Consider the following 24,224-nt stretch of genomic DNA (forward strand, 5'->3'; position numbering starts at 1 on the left):
GAGCCAAGATAGGTGAAGCTGTCAACTTTTTCCAATTCTTGTCCGTAAAACACAAGCTGATAATCTGACTGTATATTTAGGTCCATGACTTTAGTTTAGGCCGTCTTGATATTCATACCGAATAACTGAGAGAAAAATGTGCTATTTCATTTAACATTGCTTGGGCAGTTGCTGAATCAGCCGCAATAGCGTCGATGTCATCAAGGCAGTCCAGGTCAGAAACATTAATGCCCAATCTCATAACGATGCCATCAAAACTCGAAAGTGCTCTTTCTAGAATCTAGTCTATACAGTAGTTGAACAAAACAGGGGACAATATGCACCCCTGTTTTACACCTCTTTCAACATTGAAGGGTTCAGTTTCTTCGCCCAGCACTCTTACTGTCGATTTGCAATGCTTGTAGTAGGCCCTCAACAGCTCTATGAATTCAACCGGCATACCATCTTCCACCATGATTCGCCAAAAGTTTTCACGGGTTACAGAGTCGAAAGCAGCCACAAAATCCACACGACAAGTTGAAGGCGGGAAAAAGTTCTATTGTTTGTTCTAAGATGTAACTAGGCCGAGTATGAGGATTACATTTTCATTAGAAGTAGCTTTAGCCGTATGAAAACTTAATGATCGGCAATTACAACGTAGCCATGCTCCGTAAATCAAAAAGTTTGTGGTAACGAACTGTAATTAAGGAGCGGCTCAGTCAATTAGTAACCGGAATTCTATAAAAAGAAATTTGACTACAATTTTTGCATCTAAAGAAACAATTCTTTATTCTGATGTAAAATATAAATTCATTAAGTCTAATCTTATTCATTAAAAACGAGAAGCCTGAGAATATTTGCAGGATTTGGGGAAAAGGGTGAAAATACCCCCAAAAAGTCAAGTGATCTTACTGAAAATCACATCATCAGTTTTTAGCATATCAGAGAATCCTATTGTAGGAGATTTTATCTCCAAATTACAAAAATGTAAAATTTTGGATTGTTGGCCAGAAGAAAGAATTTGCTGTTCATTTGCGTGTTTATTTGCTGATTTTTTCTTCTCAGGGGTTATCGTATGGAACTCATGGTTCTAGAATATTGAAACGGAAATCGAACGGAAGTTATTCCGTGATTAATCTGGGAGTTTTGGAATTATTCCGGGAGGAGAGAATTTTCTATGGCAGAAATTTCCCGTGGGGGAATTTTCTGCGGGAATAACTATTCATGGGTGGAATTTTCCGAGGAAAATTTCCCATGAGAGGGGGGGGGATATCTGTTATTATTTGAAGAAGATCAAAAACTAAAAACAAAATTATATGAAAGTATGGAGAATTTTCTAGGGAAATTTTTCAAGGGAAATTTCTAGGGGGGGGGGGATTTCAGGTGAGGATGGAATTTTCCGATTCTCTCCGGGAGAATTGGCATTGGGAATTGTTCAAAAAAATTTCCTTGGGTGAATTTTCAACCGGAGAAATTTTTGTCAGGGTAATGTTCTGAGGAAAATTTTCCATGGAGGGGAAGGCAGTTTTCCAGGCATGATTTAAAAAACGATCAAAAATTAAATAAAAAAACAAGTTTTTCCAACTGAAAATAAGGAACAAAATTAAAGCTTAAACCGAGCCGAAAATATACCATATACAGGGGGTACCCCTCCTCAACCCTTTGCTCTTTACGTTAAAGCTTGACTTTTGTACCAATTCTTTAAGAGCGATTCTCGAAACACGTGGGCCGTGTAATTAGAATAATAGGCTTTTTCAAAGCACTAAAAAAACTTTAACATAAGGAGCAAGGGATTAAGAAAGGGGCAGCCCCCCACACATACTGAATAATTTCTCTTCACTTTAAGCTTTAATGTTACTTCTTGCTTTTAGTTTAAAATACTTCTTTTTTATTTAATCAAAGCACAAGAAACCAACACAAGTCTGAAACTGTGAAGGCTGGTTATCAGCTGTTTTGAACCTATAAACATTACTATTGTATTTTTAAGATAAACTTAAATGTTAACAGAAGCGATAAGAAGCCGTAAGAAAACAGTAGCTTGGTAAAAAAGGCTTTTTTTTCTTGGTGTCATAGCCTTAATCATTGCCATAATCCTTGGTGAGTCCTTTCTATCCTTTCATAAGTACCCATATTTCACACTCATAAGCAAAGGCTGCCTAGACAACAATTTAATAGATATTGTATCCTCTTGGTCCGGAATCATTTTTATTAGACTAGGTTTCGATGTAAGGTCAAACAAACATTGGTTTCTTAAGCAAGTTCTTGGCTTGATTTCTTTTATTGCTTGGTATTCGCAATCATTAAGTAACCATAGGCAACTGTATTCATTAGCCCCTATGAGGTATTCCTTTGCTATTCATATTATGTAGCTCTTAGCATATAAAATGTTAACCTGTAAGTGTTAAAATACTTAGAAGTATATCCAATATATTATAAGATAGGGAGGTGGTGGAATAATTTATCCTCCATATTTATAAGAGGATCCTCTCACAAAAACTTAAAATTTGTGGCATAAAATCTACTTTTAACAGGGACTTAATTTGCTATGGGTCTGGCTGGCAACTGCCCCTCCCACACCTAGTTTGGCCCCTTCCCCCAGACCCCACTTTGCCCCCACAGATAAAATTTAGTTTCTTCAAAAATTTTGTCAAAACTAAGATAAGCCTGCAAAATTCAAGCATCAACAGCAAACGAATAAGTTTTCTTTAGTTTATATTTACTTTTAAAGTACTATAAAGCAAGTTTATAGTACTTTCATAGTGCTATATAGTGTCTTTATGGTAGTAGGGAGGTCCCAATAACTCCGACGTGAACACATGTGCTGCCATCTATAATTGAGTCTAACGCTGACAGGTTATAATTTATTCAAGGATTATTGATCCACAAACAGGTCAATGACACCTAGGGTAACTAGATTTCTGAGAAACTGATTTGCATAATCGAGGGGAATTATGGATCCACGAAGGGGAATTAAGAAACAATATGGCTTCTTTGATCTTTAGGTCTAACAGATAAATTAATATTCTATTTTTAAATATGGCTTCTCAGGTCTTTATGAGAGATAAAATTAATATTCTTTCGAAACCTTAATAGAGTAACCAAGAACACCTTAGAGATGAAGAGATTAACGCGGGAAATGGTTTTCCTGGGAATTTCAATTGTGACAGCGCAGGGATGCCGAATCAAAAGAACATGTAGAAATTATTTGTAGGGGATTATTAGGGCGAAACCGTTTGAGACATTTTAGGGATTATTTGGGCGAAACAGTTTGAGACATTTTAGAAGATGATTTGGGGAAAAATTCTGTGGTCATTATAATACACAAGATCCATTTGAACAGTGTTGTGAGGTCCCATAGCCCAACCCCAAAGGACCCCATCCCCCCGGACCCACAAAGGGGCCCCGGTCCCCCAAAGAGCCCCGGGCCCCCAAAGGCTCTCGGGCCCCCCAAAGGCCGTATATGGGCTTAGAATACTGATGGGGCACCTCTGTTGCCATCTATAATTGAGGCTAACGCTGAGAGGTTATAATTTATTAAAGGATTATTGGTCGACTCTAATGGGTCAATGACACCTAGGGGAACTAGATTTCTGAGAAATTGATTTGCATACTCGAGGGTAATTATTGATCCACAAAAGGGGAATTAAGAAAAAGTATGGCTTCTTTGATCTTTTAGGTCTGTGAGATAAATGTCTTTAGTGACAGAGATAGATTAATATTCTATTTTTTAAATATGGCTTCTCTGGTCATTAGGTGCTTAGTGATAAATTCTGAAATTAATATTCTATCGAAGCCTTAATAGTATAGCTAGGAACACCTTAGAAATGAAGAGATTAACGCGGGAAATGGTTTTCCAGGGAATTTCAAATGTGACAGCGCAGGGATGCCAAAACAAAAGGACAACTCAGAAATTACGTTTAGGATTATTTGGGCGAAACCGTTTGAGACATTTTAGAAGATGATTTAGGCGAAACAGTTTGAGACATTTTAGAGGATGAATTGGGTGAAACTCCGTGGTCGTTATAATACACAAGCTCCATGCTCCATAATACACAAGCTCTTTGAACAGTGTTGTGAGGTCCCCTACCCCAAACGTAAAGGACCCCCGGGCCTCCAAAAGCCCCCGGGCCCCAAAAGGCCCCCGGGCCCCCAAAGGCCCCCGGCCCCCCAAAGGCCCCTGGGCCCTCAAAGGGCCCCCAAAGGCTCCTGGGCCCCCAAAGGGCCCCAAATAACCCCCCCCCCCCATTTTTTAATACTTTTTTGTGCACTTGAGACACAGAAGGGCCCCCCACATTTCAAAAGGCTTTATTATATCTTTTTTGAACAAGTTCCTTTCTTAATACCGCTCTTAAACCCATTTTACAAGTTGAAGTACTCATATTTATCACCACCACTTTACTTTACGGCTTTTTGAATACCCCAACATCAAGCAATACTTTTCAAAAGGCTTTATTATATCTTTTCAGAACAAGTTCTTTACGTAATGTCCTTTCCTAAACCAATTTTACAACTTGAAGTACTCATCCTTTTCAACCACAACTTTAATTTACGTCTTTTTACATACCTCAACATCAAGCAATACTTTTCAAAGGCTTTATTATATCTTTTCAGAAAAAGTTCTTTTCTTAATATCCCTCCTTAAACCAATTTTACAAGTTGAAGTACTCATCTTTTACCCCACAACTTTACTTTACGGCTTTTTTAATACCCCAACATCAAGCAATACTTTTCAAAAGGCTTTATTATATCTTTTCAGAACAATTTCTTTACGTAATGTCCTTCCTAAACCAATTTTACAAGTTGAACTACTCATCCTTTTCACCGTAACTTAGCTTTACGACTTTTTTGCACACCCCAACCTCAAGCAATACTTTCCAAATAGGCTTTATTATATATTTTCAGAACAAGTTCTTTACGTAATGTCCCTCCTAAACCAATTTTACAGGTTGGAGTACTTATCTTTTTCACCACAACTTTACTTTATGACTTTTTTGCATACCCCAACATCAAGCAATACTTTGCAAAAGGATTTTTTATATCTTTTTAGAACAATTTCTTTACGTAATGTCTTTCCTAAACCAATTTTACAAGTTGAAGTACTCATCTTTTTCCCCACAATTTTACTTTACGGCTTTTTACATACCCCAACATCAAGCAATACTTTTCAAAAGGCTATTATATCTTTTCAGAACAAGTTCTTTTCTTAATATCCTTCCTAAAGCAATTTTTCAAATTCTAAGTTTTTCCATAGTAGATAGAAAAAGCTATACCATAATTGTGAATATTTTCCCGGAAGATAAAAAGTTCTACTTCAATTTTAAATTTTCTTAACGAAGTGAAGAAAAGTTCAAGTTTTATTCTGAATTTTCTTAATGAAAAAGAAATTAATTATTGATCAATTCTATTTTTCCAAATAATATAAAAATTTTCCACTTCGGTTCGGATCTTTCTCAAAAGGATGAAAAAAGTTAAAATACTGCTCCAAATTTTTCATAGAAGATAGCAAAGTTCAAGTTCTCTTCTGAATTTTACCAAAGAACACAATTCAATTCTAATTTCTCCAGAGAAATTAAAAATCTTCCACTTCAGTTTTAAGTTCACCAAAACATAAATAAATTTAAAGTTCTATTCTAAATTTTTCCGTAGTAGATAGAAAAAGCTATACCATTATTTCCCCGGAAGATAAAAAGTTCTGCTTCAATTCATAATTTTCTCAACGAAGTGAAGAAAAGTTCAACTTCTCTTCTGAATTTTCTCAATGAAAAAGAAATAAGTTATTGATCAATTCTATTTTTCCAGGGAAAATAAAAATTTTCCACTTTAGTTCTTTATTTCACAAAGACATAAAGAAATTTAAAGTTCTATTCTAAATTGTTAGGTGGAAGATAGAACAAGTAATACCATAGTTGTGAGTATTTTCCCGGAAGATAAAAAGTTTTAGTTTAATTTATAATTTTCTCAATGAAGTGAAGAAAATTTCAACTTCTCTTCTGAATTTTCTCAATGAAAAAGAAATAAGTTATTGATCAATTCTATTTTTCCAGGGAAAATAAAAATTTTCCACTTCAATTCAGATCTTTCTCAAAGAGATGAAAAATTAAAAATGTTGTTCCAAATTTTTCAAAGAAGATAGAAAAGTTCCGCTTCGATTCTGAATTTTATCAAAGAACACACTTCAATTCTAATTTCACCAGAGAAAATAAAAAGCTACCACCTCAGTTCTTATTTCCCCAAAGACATAAAAAATTAAAGTTCCATTCTAAATTTTCCCATTGAAGATAGAAAAAGTTATACGTTAGATGCGAATATTTTCATGGAAGATAAAGAGTTCCACTTTAATTCTAAATTTTATCAATGAAGTGAAGAAAAGTTAAAGTTCTCTTCTATTTTTCCAAGAAAATAAAAAGGTTCCCCTTCATTTCTGGTTTTTCTCAAAGAGATGAAAAATTTAAAGTTCTGTTCTATATTTTTCATAGAAGGTAGAAAAGTCCAAGTTCTCTTCTGAATTTTACCAAAGAACACAATTCAATTTTAATTTCTCCAGAGAAAACAAAAATCTTCCACTTCACTTCTTTATACTTTTTATACAGTCTGTTCTTTAATTCAATTGACCTTATTAACCCTCTTGTAATCCAAGGCTTTTTGGGTGTATTGTAACGTCTTAAACGTGTTATAAATATAAAGGACAAGCTAGATTGAGCGCTTTGATGAATTCTTGAACAAAAGAATGTGAAGCTTGATTTGTATTCTCACAGTCGAAGCATGGTGAGGGGTCAATTTTAAGCTGCAGTTCATTCAATCGCTGAATAGATGCATTGTCTAGTCTTTTAGTAGTCTTGATCAGACTTGTCGCTTGCTAACACTTATGAATTCCCATCAGACGCATAAAGTGGTGTGACGTTTCCTCAACAATATCATTACATGAGTCAAAATTAATATTAAGAAAAATATTGTCGATTATCGTTGCTGTCTAGCTTACAACTTGAGCTGGAATCCGGCAAGCTGGGAGAAGGCCCAGCAAAAGACAAAGTATCACAAAATCAACAGCCGAAGGTGAATAATAGTGGATGCAGGAGCATGACCAGCATTACTTATACCAATGTTAAAATCCCAAATATACATAATCTTTCGACTCCACTCAATTGCAACAAAAGAAAGTATATCCAACTTACATATTCAATATTGTACCAAAGAACTAGGTGATCAACAGAACAAGTAGCATAAAAACTTACCACTCCCGAAATGAAGTTCAACAATAGGGACTTCAAATACCATTCTTTCACACTTAGAATCAAAATCTGAAACAATTCTATATGAAATATCACTATGTATAAAAAATACAAGGCCTCCTCTCGATCTAGTATTCGTAGTCTTAGAAATAAAATTATAACCACTAATGTTTGCTAAGTGACTAGTTGACTCATCTAAAAAAGTTTCACAAACATCTAATATATCCACTCGATGGTAAGCAAGGAATGAAGATAAATGGTCAAGTTATTCATCAGTCCACAACAGCTTAAACTTGCCAGCCTTATGCTACCAGGATAAACACGGCCATTAATCTCACTAGGGGGTAAATACTTGTTACGTAACTGGGAAGGACAAACTAGAAATATCATAATCAATATCTGAAAAACCACAATCCGCCGAAATTTTCAATAAATCTAATGGGTCTCTTTTAAAATCTTTCAACCTACTTGATGTCCCTTCACCAGCAGAATTAACCGTAATCATTTGGACTTACCAAGCCGTCTGGTGGGATTCTGCTATGAGGCGGGGATGAACCATTAACCAAACCTGGATATGGTAGAGAACGGCCCGACTCGTAAAATATCACATCTTCAACTGAAAAGAATAAACAATGCAAAAACAGAACCTGATTTTTAGGCCTATTGAGAATACAAAAGAAAGATGGTGAAAGTAAAAATAAACACAAGAATACAAAGAAAAAGAACACAGTAAAATAAACAAAAAAAAAACAAAGAGTAAACGAAAAAAATAACAACGTTTCTGCAAGTGTTTGTCGCCTTCTGGGCTCAAGGCGAGCAAAATATCCGTAGCAAGGTACTGTGTACCTTGGGATCATTTGCGTTGACAAAGATTACGACGTTTCAACTATATTCCCAACCTCATTAGCGGTGTTTCCCAAGCTTTGGAAATTCCTCAGTTGTCCAGCGCACGTTCGTTACTAAGATTGACTTCTATCAGGCTCTCATGTTTGGAATCAAAGTGGAATACGCCATGTTTTCTGTGTCAAAGCCCCTTACAAAGCCGCTGCGGTGCTATAAATGTCAAGGTTTTGGTCATCGTGCAAACCAGTGTCAGAAGGACACTAAATGTAGCAAGTTTGCCGGTGACCATAGCTACTCTGAGTGCCACTCAGATGTGCTCAAGTGTGCCAACTGTGGATCCAACCATGCAAGTAACAGCTTTCGGTACCCGAACCTGAAAAATACAGCTCATGGTACATCTCCCGACCAAGCTACGTAGAATAACTTAAACCGTAAACCGCCTCGATGAAAGGCGAAGTACGCGTGTTCTGTCAAAACATAAACGGTGCTAGAGAAAAATTAGACATACTTCAAATAGTGTACGGTGCTTTCGATATATTTTGTGTTAATGAGCATCTGCTTAATGAAGATAATAGCACAAGACTAATTACTTCTTCTGATCATCAGTTTTTTATCCATCGAGCTAAAAGCATTGGGGGTCGACCCTCGGGGGGCTGAATGATAACTGTTAGAAATAAGTATAATTTTAATCTGTTTGAGTCAATGATGTATATCTTGCGTTAGAATTTAGTGGTTTATTGCTGTTTGTGTCTATATGCCTACAAATTATACAAAATGACCGATCGAGTCAGAAGTCTGCGTTTGGCTAATCGTCATTGTCGAAACTACTTCAAAGAATAGCTCTTATCCGTAAATCTTGTGTTATTATGGGTGATTTTAATACGGACAGTAATGATAATACCGTTGGTCACTCACAAATGTTAAATGCTACATTGTCGCAAAATTTCTATTGTCTACATAAAAATAGATCGTCTACCTATGTACATAATAGTGGTAGCACTTCTGATCTCTACTTCGTGCTTACGGATATGGGGGATCTCCAGCGGCAGATAGTTAATGTTTCTGACGACTTTCTTTTAAGTGACCATTCGAATCTTGAGTTTTATTTACCACTCAGATCTTTTGAGACATATGGTCCCTCTAGACCCAAATGGTTCACTAAACAGAACTGGAGTCGCATTGATATATTTACTTACCAGATACTACTTGATTCGTACTTAGATAAGATAAGGGTTCCGTTTCAATTGCTCTGGTAGGTAAACTCTGACCGGCTACTCTATTTGGATCGCTATTTGCTTGAACTGGTGCATAGTATAAAAACGGCTGCATCCGTTGCAGTTCCGTCGGAAAAAATAAAGCTGAATACCCGTAAGAGAGGCTGGTCAGATTTTCCTGGTTTGAAGGTTGAAAAGTCTCGCCATGTGTTTTGGACACAACTCTGGGTTGACTGTGAAAGACCACGTTCAGGATGGGTTTTTAAAATTATGAAGTCGAGTCAACACCAATATCAAAAGAAGATGAAATCTTGAAAAAGAAGTCGGGTTAAGGAGCTTTCGGGGGAAATAAAAATATTTTTGTCAGTTAAGGCGAGAAGTGTCTAAACTTATCCGTTCTTCTTTGTCGCCGCCTGAAAGCATTGAAATAAATAGAGGGCTTCTACATTTTTCTTCAATGTTTGCGGCTGATCCTCTGTCATTAGAAATTAATTTCCGAGACATTCTGATGCAGCATTTTGATCGACTAAACCAATACAGTAACTGGCTTACTATTACCCCATCGTGTGTTGAATCTTTTGTTCCGTCCTCTTCCTTTACGGAAATTGCCTGGGGCAGATAGTATTCAGCCAGAACATCTGAGGTATGGTACCCCTAAACTGTTTAGTCACATAGCTTTATTGTTCCAAGCAATAGTATCGCAATAGTCTGTCCTACAAGGTTTGTGTCAGGGGGTCGTTACCTGTATACATAAGAAGGGGAAAGACCCTAAACATTGTTCTTCGTACAGGCCCATCACTATTTGTTCAGCTCTAGCAAAGTTACCGGAGAAGATACTGTGCCTTTTAGTGGTAGCGCGAGCAGATGTGGGTGACAATCAGTTCGGTTTCCGGTCAGGTCTCGGTGTTGAGAATGCACATGTAATTTTTATTTCAATTGTTGAAAAGTTTAAGAAACAAAACACTCCGTTACTCGTCTGCGCAATAGACATATCTAAGGCGTGTGATTCTGTCCTACATTCGCAGGCAGTCCTGTCACTACTAAGGGCAGTAGTTGATCCCTTTGTCTGTAAATGTCTTTGGCAATAGTATCGAAAATCTCAAGTAATAATTTGATCTGCAGGACAGCTTTCTGGACCTATAGAGGTACGTAGGGGTGCAGTACGTTCTGCGACAAAATCGATAGAAGATTTTTTGATAGATGATGGAATTCAAGCTAGTCATCTATCTTACGCAGATGATCTATTTTTGATAAGTGACAATTTAGAATCTTTACAGGAAGCTATTAATGCCGTGTTGTCTGCACTTGGTGATATTGGGCTAACAATAGAGCCGTCTAAGACTGAATTTGTCGTTTTGGACGACGAAACATTGCCAAATTGTGTTGTTGATGTTTGCGGGAAGACAGTTATCCAAAAGGATAAATTTGAGTATCTCGGACTCCGATATAGGAATTCTATTAAAGCTACTGAAATCTAGTTATTGCGACACTTCAGGAAAAACTGCAGAAAACTTATGGTATGCTAGCACGAACTAAAGGTCTATTCGATCAAATTACGCTCGGTCGTCTCTGTAACACCATGTTCACACCACATGTCTTTTTCTTACCCCTTTATGGAATTGCTTTAGTAAAGCCGAACGTAACCAAATTCGTTCAAACTTTTTTAGGTATTGCAAATATTTATTGGGAATTCCCATATGGTTCAGAACCTCTTATGTTTCGCAAAGATACTATATTTTTTAGATAAGTAAGAAAATGGATGAGTTATACCCGTTTCAAAAGTCTAAATAGAACAGTCCACGATTTTCCATCGGCTAGTCTTGTGCATTAAAATCGTGATTTCGATTTCGTTTGTTTTTCTCTCTTCCATAATTATCACAGTTTAATTTTGTTTTGTAGCGTTGCATGATTTTTTCGTTATTTTTTCCTTCTTTTCTATGACTCCTTCGAGCATTTTACATTGTATTTGTATGAAGGGTTGAAATAAAATTATTACTAATATTACAGGAAAGAATAACACCAACACTGAATCGTAGTCATTTTCACCTTTATGATATAAACCAATGAAAATGAACATATTTCATTCCTCGATCACGGACAATTTATCTGTAAACAAACGCAATAAATAACTGTCTGCATATATAATAATAACGAATTAATCAATGTTTTCCCAAGCAGCTATTGATCATCTTAGGCAGTAGGTGGAAACACGGTTCTAGTTGTTTAGCCCCTGAAAAATATCCCCAGGGAAAATATCCCCCGCAGAAAATACCCCTCCAGAAAAGACTTTCCGGCAAATACCTACCCCAACAGAAAATATCCCCCGGAAATACCCTCCCCCAGAAAATACCCCCGTAGAAAATTTCCCCCGGAAAATACATCCCGCTAAAAGAAAATTATTCCCAAAAATTTTCTCCCGCTGAAATTCCCTCAGATACCCCCCCCGCCCCCTGCAGGAAACTTCCCCGTATGTTTCCCAATAATAAATACTATCTGTAAGCAATGGAAAAATTACAAAAGGCGATTCAAGTTTTACATTGGGATCTTCCCCAGGGCCCAGGGGCAGGCGTTGTAAGTTATGTTCTGGGGCCATATGTGGTTCTTATGGAAGAGATGCTCGTATAACTTTTTAAGAGTCAAAAGAGATCAGAGGGCAACTAGCCCCCACCCCTAAACGCCCCCTTTTTCACAAACCTATCCGATACAAATTTCGAAATAACCATTTTTAAAAAAATAGTTCAAAGATTATATAACGAAAACTCCGGGGTCAACACAACCCCCCAGGGCCCGAGGGCAGGCGTTGTAAGTTATTTCTTGGGGGTATATATGGTCCTTATGGAAGGGATGCTCGTTAAACTTCAGAGAGGGCTCAATTGATTGGGAATTGAAAGTTTTAGTTCAGTTTTTGAGAGTCAAAAGATATTGGAGGGAAACTAGCCCCCTCCCTCACGCCCTTTTTTCCTCAAACCTATCTGATACGGATTTTGAGATAGACATTTTTTTAAATAATTCAAAAACTCCGTTGTCGGCACATCCCCCCAGGGCCCGGGGGTAGGCGTTGTTAGTTGTGTCCATGGGGCATATATGGTTCTTATGAAAGGGATGTTCCTTTTAACTTTGGGGAGGTCTCCTTCGATTGGAAATTGAAAGTTCTAGTTCACTTTTTAAGAGTCAAAAGGGATCCGAGCCCCACACCCCCTAGCCCTTTTTCTCCCAAACCCATCCGATACAAATTTTGAGATAGCCATTTTTTTTAATAGTTCAAACATCAGATAACGAAAACTCCGGGGATTGAAACAACCCCCCAGAGCCCGGGGGACAATATTGTAAGTTATGCCCCGGAGGCGTGAAAGGTTCTTATGTATGGGGTGGTCGTCTAAACTTTGAAGGTGGCTCATTTGATTGGACATTGAAAGTTGTAGTTACCTTTTTATAAGTCAAAAGTTAACGGAGGTCATCTATCCCTCCATGACACAAACACCCTCTTTTCCCCAAATACATCAACTGAAAATTTTGAGATAGTCAGTTTGTTTGAAAAAGTCCAACGATAAGATTACAAAAACTTCGTTGTCAACATACCCCCCCCCCAGAGCCAGGGGAAGGGTTTAAAATTATGCCAGGGGGCATATAAGCTTTTAATGTACTGAGATAGTAGTACATATCTTTTTTTTATTTATATTAGTTTGGTGTCTTTACCACCATTATTTCTTTTTTTTTGTTTCTTAGATTTATATCAGTAATGCTCTTTACCTGTTTTCATGAAACTATTTTTTCTTGGAATTAATGTTTCAATCCCTACTTGGGTTCGATTGAGTTGATAATTGGTAAAACATGTTAACTTCTTATAACAATACATGACGGTGGAGTCAGTGACCGCTTCAAACCCCCCTCAACCCTGACCCAATCACCAACACACAATTTTAGCCGAAAGATTACATATTGTAGCTTTTTTGAACTAGAATCATACAAGAGCTTGTAATACGTACTGCTTGAGGACCAAAGCGGGGGCATCACTCCCCTAAAAACTTCAAACCTTCATCACCAGCTTTTTAGTAGATTTATATTTACAAAAAAAAAGAAATGAAAAACATAAAAAAATGGGTGTAGTATTTATAATGTGATAGTAGAAAAGTACAATAAAGTCTTTTTTCACTAATAACAAAAAAAAAGTCCGAATATTTCGGTTTCACATCCGGAAGCCTTTTTCAACGAAGAAAAAAACAAACAAACTTAGCTAAATTAAATAAAACATATAAAGCGAAGGAAAAACAAAACAAAAACACAAACGATAAAAAAAACTCACATCTTAATAATTTACAACTTAATATAGATTAATTTGTTGGTTTTTTTTTTCTTTGTTGATAAAGACTTCCAGACGTGAAGCTATAACATTTACTTTTAGTAGTTCTATTATAATTAGTGATAAAAAGACTTTTTGGTTATTTTCCGCTGTTTTATTTGAAATATCTAACCCATTTTCTATATTTTTATATTTAATTTGTTTATTATGCCTTGTTTGAATTGGAATCATTCATGGACTCCAGATGGGTAAGATTGAAGGAAGTAAGTAGGCCAAAAGTGGACACCTTTTCCATTAATATTGTATCCATCATAGTGCATAAGACCGTACCCTGGTTTATATGACAAATTTCATCTCTAGAACTTCACCTTACTTACTTACTTGCTTACTTGTGGCGGGAATCAGGCGTTTCCACCTCGCCCGGCATCGATGATCCTGGAGACCTTCTTGGATCATGTTGAGCGATCTTCTGCCAGCTGCTCTGCAAAAGCAAGCCACTGAGTTGACCATCTGTGTCCGAACTTTCTGAATCCCCCGAGAGGTTCAAGGTCTGATTTGGCCAGGTTCCACCAGTTTTTCCTCTGTCCTCCTTGACGTCTCTTCCAGGAGCTAATAGGCTCGACTAGAAGTATTTGGCTAGGCAAGTATTCTGGCGGCTTCCGTAAAACATGGCCCAACCATTTCAAACGGCGTTCTTTAATAGTGAGCGCAACATCTCTCTGAATATTGCACATTCGACGTAGATCCGCACTGGAGATACGGTCACGCAGTTGTATTCTGAGAATTCTTCGCAGACAGGTTTGCTCAAACACCTTCAGTGTATTCTCATGCTGTCGTTTTACCGACCATGTTTCGCATCCGTAAAGGAGAACGGTGCGGACTAGTGCCATGTAGATTCGAACTTTCATTCGGACACTGACTTCGCGGCGATTCCACAAGGGTTTCCGAAGGGAGGCAAAGACTGTTTGCGCTTTCTGTAGTCTCTGTTGGATATCAGCGTCGGAGGATACATCAATACATATTTGGGAGCCTAAGTATGTAAAACAGTTGACTTTTTCAAGCTGAACTTGATTGACAGTTAGTGTGAATGGTCCTTTGTCGTGGTTAATAGCCATGAATTTCGTTTTCTCTGTGCTGACTTTTAAGCCGATCAGGTCTGCCCAGGCCACCACGTTGTCAAGCATGTTTTGAGCTTCTGCAGTGTCTGACAGGAGGCCAACATCATCCGGATAATTAAGGTCAGTCAGTGAAAGATTCTTTCAAATCTGAACTCCTGGATAGGACGACAGGGCATTTTCAAGTATCCAATTGACACAATAATTGAACAGAGTCAGAGTGAGGACGCACCCATATTTTACTCCAAACTCAACCAGGAGTTCTTCAGTTTCTTCACCATAGACTCGAACTCGGCTCACTGACGCGTCATAGTAAGCCTTCATCAGTTCAACAAACTTCAGTGGCATTCCGTCATTCTTTAGGATCTTCCAAAGTTTCTGGCGAGTGACAGAGTCGAAGGCGGCAATAAAGTCCAGGAACATCAAGAACAGGGGTATATTGTACCTTTCAAACTGCTGGATAATGAGGCGAAAAACGAAGATATTATCAGTATAGCCTCTACCTGGCCGAAAGCCGGCTTGATTTTCTCGGGTTCTTTCCTCCCTTGCCCCTTTGAAGCGGTTCAAGAGTATGATCCCGAATATTTTGACCGCAATGTCTATAAGACTTATTCCGCGGTAATTTTTGCATTCGGTTTTATCTCCTTTCTTATAGAAAGGGAGAATCACTGATGTCTTCCAATCTTTTGGGAAAGAATTGGTCCTCCACACTTCTTCGAGAATGCCATGGAGCTGTTCAGCAGTGATCTCAGGGCATTGTTTGTACACTTCCGGGGGGAGGCCGTCTTCACCTGGGGCTTTGTGGTTCTTCAGGGTTTTGATCGCTTTTAGTATTTCGGCTCTGGTCGGTGTGTCCAGCTCGACGTCGGAGGGTTCTTTAGAAACACCAGGTGGGAAAGCATCAAGGGCGGATGACGGGGATGGGTTTAGGAGGATCTGAAAGAGATCCTTCCATCTTGCTAAACGCTCCTTCTGACAACTGATGATTTTTCCTGATCTGTCTTTGACCATTTCTGAGACAGCAACTTTCTTACCAACGGACTCTTTCAGGATCTGGTAAAGCTTGTGGGTATCATGTGAGCGTGCTGCTTTCTCTAACGACACGGTAGCATCTTTCCACGTTTGGCGGTGGTCCAGACGAACAGAGCGTTTTACCTGTCTGCGCAGCTCTTTTGTTTCTTCTTTAGGGCCGCTCATCTTTTGTCTTCGCTTACCGACTATTGACAGGGTCCTAGCGGTAATCCAGTGCTGTCGTTTGATTTTTGCTCGGCCTAGGATCTCATAAGCAGTCTCTGTCATCACTGTTTTAAAGGTCTCCCAACTCTTGTCGGGGGGTGGGTTTTCATCAGAACTGAGGGCGTCAAATCGGTTAGTCAGTACCAAATTGAGGGCCTGTCGAACTTCTTTATCTTGGAGCTTATCAATGTCGAATCCAGCCTTGGGCTTGTTTTTCCTCCGAGTTGCAAGACGTAGTAAAATTTTTGCAGCAACAAGCCTGTGGTCAGACCCAGACTGCGAGCCTGTGTCCGCGCCGTTGTAAGAGCAAGAGTCCTGTACGGAGCTTCTCCAGCGCTGGCGTACGAGAATGAAGTCTATTTGAGCCTTAGTGACACCGTCATTTGAATGCCAAGTTAAAAGGTGGCTAGGTTTGTGCTGAAACATGGTATTGGTGACAACAAGGTGGTTCATCAAGGCGTAGTTTAACAACCTTTGCCCATTCTCGCACCTGTGACCTTGTCCAAATTTTCCCTGGACTTGTCTTGTGGTTTGGTCAGAGGGACCAACTCCTGCGTTGAAGTCTCCAGCAACAATCAAGTAATCACGTGCGGCAACAGAAGAAGACAGCTGCTGTAGCTCGCCGTAGAAACCATCCTTGGTCGTATCAGCAGCGTCAAGGGTGGGGGCATAGGTAGAAATTATCGACACATTTGCGGGGTTTCCTTTTAGTCTGATTCTGGCAAGTCTGCAGCAGACTGGTTCCCATTCTAGGAGAGCATTTCTGGTTCTTTGGTTCATGATGAAACCAACTCCGTGGAGTCCCGAATTATCCTCTACTCCGGAGTAGAAAAAATGGAATTGACGGAGCGTTTCAGGAGCTGTAATAACTATGGAGCCAGAACCTGAAATTCTGGTCTCGGATATGCAAAGTATGTCTATGTTGTACTTCTCCATCTCATGGACAAGAAAAACTTGCGTGGCTTCTTGTTTGACGGATCTTACATTCCAGCATCCCACATTTATGCTAGATTTTGCCTGTTCAATGACTGTAGTGGGTTTTCCTAGATTTATGGCATGAAAAGGATTTTTCGACTTCGCCGCCATATTTGAAGTCGCGTCGCCTGCCGGGAACGCCGTAGTATGGTTGGCTTGTTTACTTCTCGCCACCCGCGCCAATACAGGGGCCGCGTCACTTGCCGGGGACGCCGTAGCCGTTACAACTTTTCTTCTAGGTCTCAGATCCATCGATGTTTCTTGGGAATAGAGTTGACCGCAAGGTCCCCAGTCTTGCGGGTCAGCCGGAGCGCGTTTGCCACCAAAATCGCTCGGCGTGGAGCTCAGTGGTGTTTACACCCTTCCACCACTTTGAGGTGCACTGACGGATTTCCTCTGCTGCCCAGGGACGGAAGATCGAGCCTCATTGCCTGTAACTACCATCACTGCCATGGAGGTATACAAGCTTAGCTTGACCTTTGATTCCCACCTGGAATCAGCAAGGGCTTCAGGAAGGGAGCAAGGGCTTCAACTGAATTGTAGAAAAAAAATATTGTAAGCAGGAACGGTGAAAATTGATTACTATAATTAGTAAAGGCTAAATCAACTAAAATAAAAAAAAATTGTATCAAAAATAATTTTCAAACCTACTTTTATCTACATATACACGAACAATTAAAAGTAATTTTTATTTTCCCACTTCTCTGAAGAACAATTTTTGCAACTAAAAATAATATTGTGAGGCATTCTTGACAGAATTTCTTTAATACTTCCTAATAATCATTTAGGGAGGGGAAAGGGGGATTGTTGATACTGAATTATATGGTGTCGTAAAGATACTTGCATGGCAAAAAAATGCCATGACCACACCATGCTTTCTTCTTTAGCCTTTAATTTTTGTGTTTTTATTTGAGGTAGCAGAAATGAATTTATTTTAAATTTTTAGTGCGTTTGTAGACAAAAGCGTGTCTTATAAAGTGTATTTATCTATTTTATTTGTTTTCTTTCTAACATGCCATTATATTGTTTAAATTCGTAACAGTTTGTTATTTTAGTTACTCATAATCCCTCTATTTACTCTATGTCTCTTCAGAAATATCCTCCATATACCTTAATGCCGGCCTTAATTGCAACAATATCTCGCCCCTTCAAACTTTAATTACTAGCACAGTAGCTAGTCCAATAGGAAAAACTATTTTTGGATTTGTCCAAAAATATAAAACATACAAGACATATTTGAAAAGATATCTTCTTACGAAACAAATCCAAAAAAAATACTTTAATGCTTGGACCAAACCATCGATCTTTTGAAATCTTGTTATTATCATGGCAACTAGTGAAAAATGAAAAAAGGGGTACTTATTATATATCAAGAAGTCCAAAATACAACAAAAAAAGAAAAAATATCTTGCCATAAAATTACTGAAAAATATTTTTCTTAAGATGGGTTAACAACAACAAAAAGTTGTGAAAAAAAAATAAACTAAAACGTACGCTAAACCATATTTCTGTTACTTTGTAACTTACCATTTGAAACGGATACTCGCTGCTTCCATGTTTGAGGCTCTTGAGGTAATATTGGAGTGTTTTCTGGGAGGATGTTTACCAGGGCACAAAAATAGCTGAGGCTGTTCCAAAATTTAGCCTGAGGTCTCCCTCGTGGCTGCTTCCATCCGTTGGCTGGAGGGTTGAAGACAATAGTGATTGTCACAGGAGTTTGTACATACATTCGGAGCAGATGACTGAACAACTGGAGAGCTCAAATAGCTAGTTGCTGCGAGATCGGTAGCTGAACAATCAGCGATAATAGTTTTGCGTTTGGCACTAAGTCATGTCACTCTAGATTCTCAATTCTCTCAAGGTGCTTTGCTTACACTACGTCATCTCACCCGAGATAAAAAATACAGGTCAAGTTCCCCTTTCAGAAAGAAGGACTTAAGTCACAGACGAATTGTAGATATTCGTGTTTTTTTTGCGGCTGATGTTCAGCTTTGACCACACAACAAAACTCAGAATCCATGACTGATGATGTTCCTTGCTCAGTGTTCAAAATTACTCCATTTCTTCGGTTGTATTTTTGGCGGGGTGGTACCTTTTTTTGCAATACAATTGCACCTGCTAGTTGTACTCCTACTAGGCGCATGCTATGCGCAATGTGCTTGCTTTTTTATATTTTTTACGACCAAATATTAAAAATTTGTTACTTTTTTAAAGCGTCGATTTTGGTACAATTTATATTTTTTTTTTATATGTAACATCATTGCACATACTAGATGCAACCCCACTCGGCGCGCGGTATGCGCAATGACCTTACTTTTTTCTATTTCTATGCTAAAGGTTCAAAATTCTTAGGTTTTATCAGATGTATTTTTGGTGTGCTGGGTACTTTTCTTTTACATGCAGTATCATCCAGTAGTCGAAGTCTTACAAGTTGCGTGCTGGGCACAATACGCCTACTATTTCTAGTTCTATGATCAATGTGAGTGAGTAAGTAGGTTTTAAAAAGGGTAATGTATTCCCATACAAGTTTAAAAACTTCGTATTTGCTGTTAATCTATTAACTTGATAAAACCCCTTTTCTATGAAAAAAAAATCAAAATTCCTGATTTTTTTTTCAGTCGTATTCTTTGGTTTACTGGGTATTATTTGTATACCTAAGATTATTGCGCCTACTATATGCAAGTCTACTAGGCGCAACGTGCCTACGTCTTTATGTTTTATAATCAATGGACAATATTAATTCCATTTTTAAAAGTATTGTTTAGGGAGTGATGTGCAACTTTTTTCTATACGTAGCATCACTTCGCCCCCTATGCACAATCTGACTCAACGCATGTCATGTCCAATGAGCCTAATTTTTTTTATTTTTATGCTCAATGTCAAAAATTTCTACCTTTTATCAGGTGTATTTTGACGTGCTGAGTACCTTTTTTCATGCAGCATCACTGAAGTTACTAATCGGAATCCCATAATGTGCATACTAGGCACAAAGTGACTACTTGTTTTTAGTTCTATGGTTATTGCTCAAAATTTCTTCGTTTTTTTATTTGTAATTTTTGTCCTACCCATTTTTACTTATAACACTATTGCGCCTAGTAGGTACAAATTTTTGAATTCAAAATCCTTTTTTTATACGTGCTTTTGGCTTGCTGAATATATTTTTTACATGTAACATAATGTTTTTTGTTTTAATTGGAACATTAATGTTCAAAATTCCTTCTTTTTTTCAGTTGTATTTTTGGCGTGCTGGGTGCCATTTTTTACATGTAACATCATGGATGCCATCTGCACAAAGATGAAAAAAGACTGCTCACCTGGAATTATTGCATTTCATTTTACGACATGGCTTGGGTATATAAATTCATCATTAAATCCTGTAATTTACACAATTTTTAATATGGAATTCAGAAAAGCATTTAAGCGGTTATTATACTCATGTGAGTAATTATCATATCAGTTTGTCCTTAAAGTGGTTTTTGATTTGTTATATATTCTCTATCTGATAATAAAATACTACATATTTTATATGCGTTCTGTGTTAAGTTTAGCCTAAGAGGATTATTCTGAATCTTATCTATTTTATCGTTATTCTAAGAATTTAAAACTTTGTTTAGTCGACTCTAATACCTTAAAGTATCAAGGACATCAAACGAAAAATCTTTTTGGCCTCCTGGACCTATCTTAGACAGGGTGCAACAGCAGACGTCTAAAAAGAGTGCAAAATCAAGGTAAAAAAAGAGTGGTTTTTGCTCAAAAAGAGTGCGAGTAAAAAAAGTCTGGGGACATGCCATCTTCCCCTCTTTCGCATCCCTTCTAAGGTTAAAAAAAGAGTGCATTTAGCAAGAAAAGTGTGCAAGTTGGCAACCCTGCTCCTTGGATTATTTATGCTTCTGACGAAGTTTCCAACTACTGACGTTTAATGCGGATGAAAACTGACACCCAAAGAGAGTGATCACTCTTCTGCAGTAATTCTGAGATTAAAAAAAAGGGTGCATTTCACACGAAAAGTGTACAAGTTGGCGACCCTGATCCTAGATCCATTTATACCTGAAAAGGGGAACTTTTTAAGATTTTTCTTCTTTTTTTCCATAATCACGAAGTTTTAGAGCAGTATTACATTTTGAAAGTGTTACCATTTTGAACAGGGAAATAAATAAGAAAAAAAATAGTTAATTGTGGTAACACTTTGTCTGTAAAATCCCCAACCTGTTGATTCCCAAAAACAACCTTCAAAGAAAAGTTGTTTGGTACCATTTGTTTTAGCTTTTTTTGCCTGAGAAATCCTGAGGTCAAGGGTTCGAGTCCTGGTGGCGCTGGTTATTTGATTTGGAACTGGGATCAATGGTGTGACCCTCTCAGCTCAGCCAGAGTCGACCCAGCTCCAAATGGGTACCTGGATAAATCTGGGGGGAATACACGGGAAGCCTCAGATAATTTGCCCCCAACCACGCATTGCACTCCTGGCTGAAGGCATTGAATCAGATGATCGGTAACTGCGCAACGCCGATCTTTGGTCAGCATGCGATAAAGTTTTTTTCTTTTTTTGCCGGCTCTTCACCCACGTTTGTTTTAGTTTGGCACCTGCTGCTTTCAAAAAAGCATAGCTGCATATAAGGTTTTATATGCCTCGGTTAGTCAACCGAGTACCCAGAGCAGGGTTGCCACCGTCAGTAGGATTTTACTAGATCTAGTAAAAAAAATCTAGTAAATTTAGAAGATCTAGTAAATTTCCCGAAATCTAGTAAAAACTAGTAAAAAGTCATGATTTATAGTAAACAAAACTTTTTTTTTATTTTCCATGAATTCAGGGAAAAAAATTATCGTAAACATGACAATTTACAATTTTTGCTTGTCTGTTTTAAAATTTACAATTTTGCTTGTTTGTCTCAGAGACAGACAAGCATTCACCTATTTTCATAAGCAGACACTTCACTTCCGGCGTCTAAAGGTCGACAAAATCAGCTTTCTGTGTATCAAATCTTACCAACTAAAAATGAAGGTATAATGACACTTGGATTTGTGATGATTGGGAATCTATTGGAATTAAAACAAAAGTCAACCACCCAATGTGATTAGGTGAATCTCCTCAGTTTGAAAATTTTTATTGAGGAAAAAGGAGCCTGCTGAGAGAAATTCTAAGTAAGTAGGAATGTAACATTGTAATATATATATATATATATATATATATATATATATATATATATATATATATATATATATATATATATATATATATATATATATATATATATATATATATATATATATATCCAAAACAAGGATTTTTGAACATGTAGGTTTCCGGAATTTTCAATCATACTATGAAAACGAAAGAAAAGAGGAAAAGAGAAAAATAAGAAGAAAAAGGGAAAAGAGATTGTGAAAATCGTATTGATTATCGTCCTATAGTAAAAATCGATGCTTGACGGTGCGCGTCAATAAAAAAAAAAATTTTTTGAGCATTTAGTAAAAACAGATACAATCTAGTAAATTTTTCCTCTCCGATTTAGTAAATTCTTCCAGGTCAGGGTGGCACCCCTGACCCAGAGCAATCCTTAAGCAATTTCTCTGGAAAACATCTAGCAAATCTGCATCCGCTTTTCGGAGCGTCCATGCTTCAGAGCCATATTTGACCACTGTCATCACTGTGGTTTTTAATATTCTAATCTTGGTTTGCAGACTTATCTTCTTATTCTTCCAAACTGTTTTAACTGTCAAAAACACCCTGAGACTTGGCTATTCTATATTTAACATCTTCACTGTTCCCACCGTCTTTACTAATAATTAATTAAAAACAACTTTCCAAAAAAGAAGTTTTTCAAAGAAAAGTAAAGGCCATATTAAACTTATGCTCAGCAGATACAAATACCTCTTAAAATTCAAACTCAAAACGACCAGAAAGTACTATTAAAGAATAAATGAAACCCAAAACGAACAGAAATTAAATAAACAATCATAGCAAAAACATACAACAAGTAATAATATAAATGAATAAATAGATCTTAAAGCGAGTAATGTTTAGATTGAATATGAAAATCAACCCTAAATCGAAAAAAAGTATTTTCCTATTGAAGTATAAATGAAACTTAAAACGAACAGAAATTAAATAAACAATCAATGCCAACAAACATACAATAGATATTAATGTAAATTAATAAATAAATCTTAAACGAGTGAAACTTAAATTGAATATGTAAATCAAGCTTGAAACGAACAAAAATCACCACAAACAAGAGTTTGGGTATGACCTCCTTCTCTCACTGTAAAAGTCTAAAACCTACTGCGTTATTGGCGCTTAACTGAAAATGAAGTATATTACAAATATTTTTTTTTCCAGTTCTTACAGCATTGTCTTGAAGAATCTTGGAAAGTATAAACAACATCAAATTGAATAATTGATGTATAATGATATTACTTGTTGGAAAACCCATAAGTTCAAGGATTTATTTCACTTTAATTGTCTTTTCATTTTCAATGCTTTAAGAACTGGAAAAGAAATTATTTGTAATATAGTCCGTTTTCCGTTAAGCACCAGTACGCAGTATTCTTTTGGTTTTTATTAACTTAAAAAAAACAAGTTTTTTAACTGAAAGTAAGGAGCGACATTAAACCTTAAAACGAACAGAATTTATCCCGTATATGAAAGGGACTCTCCCTTCCTCAACGGCCTCGCTCTTTACGCTGAAGTTTGACTCTGTCTCACAACTTTATTTTTTACAAATATAAAAAACTTTAGCGTAAAGAGCGAGGCGTTGAGGAGGGGACAGCCCCATTCATATACGGAATCATTTCTGTTCGTTTTAAGTTTTAATGTCGCTCCTTACTTTCAGTTAAAAAAACTCGTTATTTTTAGTTAATTTCTGAACGTTATTTAATTAATGCAGCTTTGATTTTGGCTCACCGTACATAAATAATTAAAACGAAATTGCATATTAATTTTTCTTTTTTTTGGCTAATTGGCTTTCTCGAAATTTTGTTCTGACGTAACTTACGAATTAACTTACGTAACGAACTTCTACATTCGTATGTTTTTATTACGTATATTAGGGAGTTCGTATCCCTAGTCAATACCTCGCTCTTTACGCTAAAGTTCGAATTTTGTTCGAATCACAAACCCCTGAATCACAAAGGCTGGTTAATTGGAATAGGTAGCTTTTTTGAAAGTACTAAAAGACTTTAGCGTAAAGAAGCCGTATCGCTTGTTTTTTTATTGTTTTTTTTATTACGTATATGTTATTACGTATATGAGGGGGTTCTACCGTAAGTCAATACCACGCTCTTTACGATAAAGTTAAAATTTTTGTTTAAATCATAAACACCTGAATCACAAAGG

General features: G+C 37.2%; 1 protein-coding gene across 1 annotated transcript in view; it reads left to right on the forward strand.

Annotated features, from left to right (window-relative positions):
* Positions 1 to 20,396, forward strand: part of LOC148949188 (dopamine D2-like receptor) — a 64,363-nt gene extending 43,967 nt beyond the window's left edge. Inside the window, exon 3 of the mRNA XM_089092645.1 lies at positions 20,122 to 20,396. Within this exon, the coding sequence (XP_088948771.1) occupies positions 20,122 to 20,336 (215 nt within the window). The 3' untranslated portion in view covers positions 20,337 to 20,396. The remainder of the gene's footprint in view (positions 1 to 20,121) is intronic.
* The last annotated feature ends 3,828 nt before the right edge of the window (positions 20,397 to 24,224 follow it).

Source organism: Artemia sp. Qi Xiang Cuo, chromosome 8, assembly GCF_049724085.1.
Source record: "Artemia sp. Qi Xiang Cuo chromosome 8, ASM4972408v1, whole genome shotgun sequence".
Classification (NCBI taxonomy): domain Eukaryota; kingdom Metazoa; phylum Arthropoda; class Branchiopoda; order Anostraca; family Artemiidae; genus Artemia; species Artemia sp. Qi Xiang Cuo.